We start from the raw sequence: 2,823 nt of genomic DNA, 5'->3' as shown, positions 1-2,823 counted from the left end.
TTCCGAGACGTCTTTGAACTTGTAGGCAAATATTCGGATTTCTGCCTCAAAGTGAATAGGATACGCCTAGACGTCGAGGTTGAGAATCTCCTTCGATTCCAGCATCTTGCGGTTCCCAAAGTCATGGGACTCTTGAAGGAATGGGAGGTGGTCATCGTGTCTCGTCACCAGATGACCCCGTGGGACTGGGTAAGTATCCTGCGACCGACCAAGGAGCAGGTCCTACGTATCTTAATAGCACTGGCTGGAATTCTGCAGGATTTCCACGCCGAAGGCTACTCCCTCAATTACGTCCACCCGTAAAACGTTATGATCAATTTCGCGACCGGAGCACGAGCTTCAAAGGTAACTGTGATGGACTTGGATCTCATGAGGGAGATCGGTGCCAACCCTTTCCAAAGACCCATAGTTCAGACCAGCCAGAGTTCGGGTGCGAACACCAAATACTGTAAGTGTTTCGCGCCCAAGATCCTTGCGGGGGAGGGAGGCACCCCACAGACAGATGCCCTCAGCATGGCTCTCACCATCGGGTTTTTAGTATCCAATGGGGTGCTTAAGGTGAGATCCCCTTCAGGAAACTCCTGGACTGGTTTGCAGGTTGCTATGGAAACGAAAGCGGTTGCTCCATGGACACTCTGCTCATCGCCTTAAACAAGGACTATGACAATTGCTCCATCAGCGAAATGGAAGAGTGGGTGGAGTGGGTGGCTGATCACACAGGAATATCGTCTTTGAGGCAGCAAGCTGACCAAGACAAACGCAAGAACGATGAACTGAGGAACAAGAAACTATCCCTGGAAAGGAAATTTCAGGGAGTCCAGGAAGAAAACGATTATCTGAGGAAGGAAGTAGGTACTCTCAGGGAGTCTCAACTACAGAGAGAAGAAGATAACATCAGCAGACAGGGTTTCGAAGAGAAACAAAAAGATGATCTTGAAGGAAAACCTCAGGACGAGAGAAAGCTTCTTAGGAGGGAAGCAAAAGATGTGGCCTTGATAAGGATTAGAAAAATTGCACAGGAAGAAATCTCACAAGAAAAAAGTGACAAAGTCTATGCTCCTGTTCAACTATGGGAAGAGGCTCTGAAAGATGAGAAAACAGAAAAGAAACAGAAGGTTAACCTTGAGGAAATAGAGGAAGGAATCGTAAAGAGGCGTATCCGTTATTTTGAAAATATCATGAGAGGAAACATAAAGGAAGAAGGCGATCTTCGTGAAAATATCATACAAGGAGACATAAAAGAAGAAGGCAACCTTTGTGGACAATCTCCAGACCTGAGAAAAAATCTTAATAGGAAGGCCAAGGATATTGCTTTGGCAAGGATAAGTCAAATAATACAAGAAGAATTATCAGGACAAAATGAAAAAGTCTGGAAAAGTGAGAATGCTGAAAAGGAACTTCATGACTACCAAGAAGCAAAGAGCCCAGGTACACAAGGAGATTCTGCTAGTAATTGTGATGATTATGTAGAAATTAGGATGATAAATATAATGGGAGAGAAACAAAAAGCTGATCTTGAAGGAAAACCTCAAGACGAGAAAAAGCATCTAAGGAGGGAAGCAAAAGAAGTGGCCTTAATAAGGATTAGAAAAATTGCACAGGATGAAATTTCACAAGAAAAAAGTGACAAAGTATATGCTCTTGTTCAACTATGGGAAGAGGCTCTGAAAGATGAGAAAACAGAAAAGAAACAGAAGGTTAACCTTGAAGAAATAGAGGAAGGAATCGTAAACAGGCGTATCCAGTATTTTGAAAATATCGTACGAGGAAACTTAAAGGAAGAAGGCGATTTTCATACACAATCTCCGGAATCTAGAGAAAATCTTAATAGGAAGGCCGAGGATATTGCTTTGGCAAGGATAACACAAATAATACAAGAAGAATTATCAGAAGAACAAAATGAAAACGTCTGGAGAAGTGAGAACAGTGAAAAGGAAATTAAAGACTATCAAGAAGCAAATAGCCCAGGAACAAAAGGAAATTTTGCTAGTAAAGGTGAGGATTATGAAGAAATTATAAAGGTAAATGTAATGGGACGCAAACAAAAAGCTGATCTTGAAGAAATATCTCAGGATGAGAGAAAGCTTCTTAGGAGGGAAGCAAAAGAAGTGGCCTTGATAAGAATTAAACAAATTGTACAGGATGAAATCTCACAAGAAAAAAGTGACATAGTAAATGGTCCTGTTCAACTATGGGAAGAGGCTCTAAAACATGAGAAAACAGAAAAGAAACAGAAGATTAACCTTGAAGAAATAGAAGTAGGAATTGTAGAAAGACGTATCCAGTATTTTGAAAATATCACACGAGGAAACATGAAGGAAGGAGGTGATCATCATGGACAATCTTGGGACCTGAGAAACCATCTTGAAAGGGCCGCAAAAGATGTTGCCTCGACTAGGATTAGAAATATCTTACAAAAGGTTATCAAAGAAAACTTTGATGAGCAAAATGGATGTTGTTCAAAAGAAGAAATAAAGCAAAATCAAAAGTATACAACTAAGAAACAATTTTGTTGGAGTAACATAGAGGATGTGCACTGCAGAGGGAAAAGGCTTAGCTTCTTCCAGTATGCAACGGTTCCATGATGGAGTGGTACAAGCCTTTATCATGTGAACAAATGATCGGATTTCTAAATCTATTCTTCCGGATGTCAACCTTAGGGTTGCTCTGTTGGAATAATCTAGAAGACTGGCCCGGCAGAGGGAAAACGCTTAGCTTTTTTTAGTATGCAGTCATTCTAGTATGCAGTCATATCCTTAAAGGGTGCCTAAAAAAAAAATTTCTTTATCCAAAACTACATTCCATGAGTGAGTTATGATTGGA

At 40.9% G+C, this 2,823-nt stretch overlaps 1 protein-coding gene across 1 annotated transcript; it reads left to right on the top strand.

The window, feature by feature from the left end:
* The first annotated feature begins 683 nt into the window (after nt 1-683).
* LOC137660003 (golgin subfamily A member 6-like protein 22) lies at nt 684-2,585 on the top strand. The gene has a single exon (XM_068394737.1). The coding sequence runs from the start codon at nt 684-686 to the stop codon at nt 2,583-2,585; it is 1,902 nt and encodes a 633-aa protein (XP_068250838.1).
* Nucleotides 2,586-2,823: the final 238 nt, after the last annotated feature.

This window comes from Palaemon carinicauda, chromosome 20 (genome assembly GCF_036898095.1).
Source record: "Palaemon carinicauda isolate YSFRI2023 chromosome 20, ASM3689809v2, whole genome shotgun sequence".
In the NCBI taxonomy this organism is placed as follows: domain Eukaryota; kingdom Metazoa; phylum Arthropoda; class Malacostraca; order Decapoda; family Palaemonidae; genus Palaemon; species Palaemon carinicauda.
Note: the sequence above shows the minus strand (reverse complement) of the source record. Positions and strands in the feature narration are given on the sequence as shown.

Excerpts from the sequence above, each read along its gene's own strand:
- LOC137660003 (XM_068394737.1), top strand. The coding sequence starts at position 684 with ATGGAAGAGTGGGTGGAGTGGGTGGCTGATCACACAGGAATATCGTCT.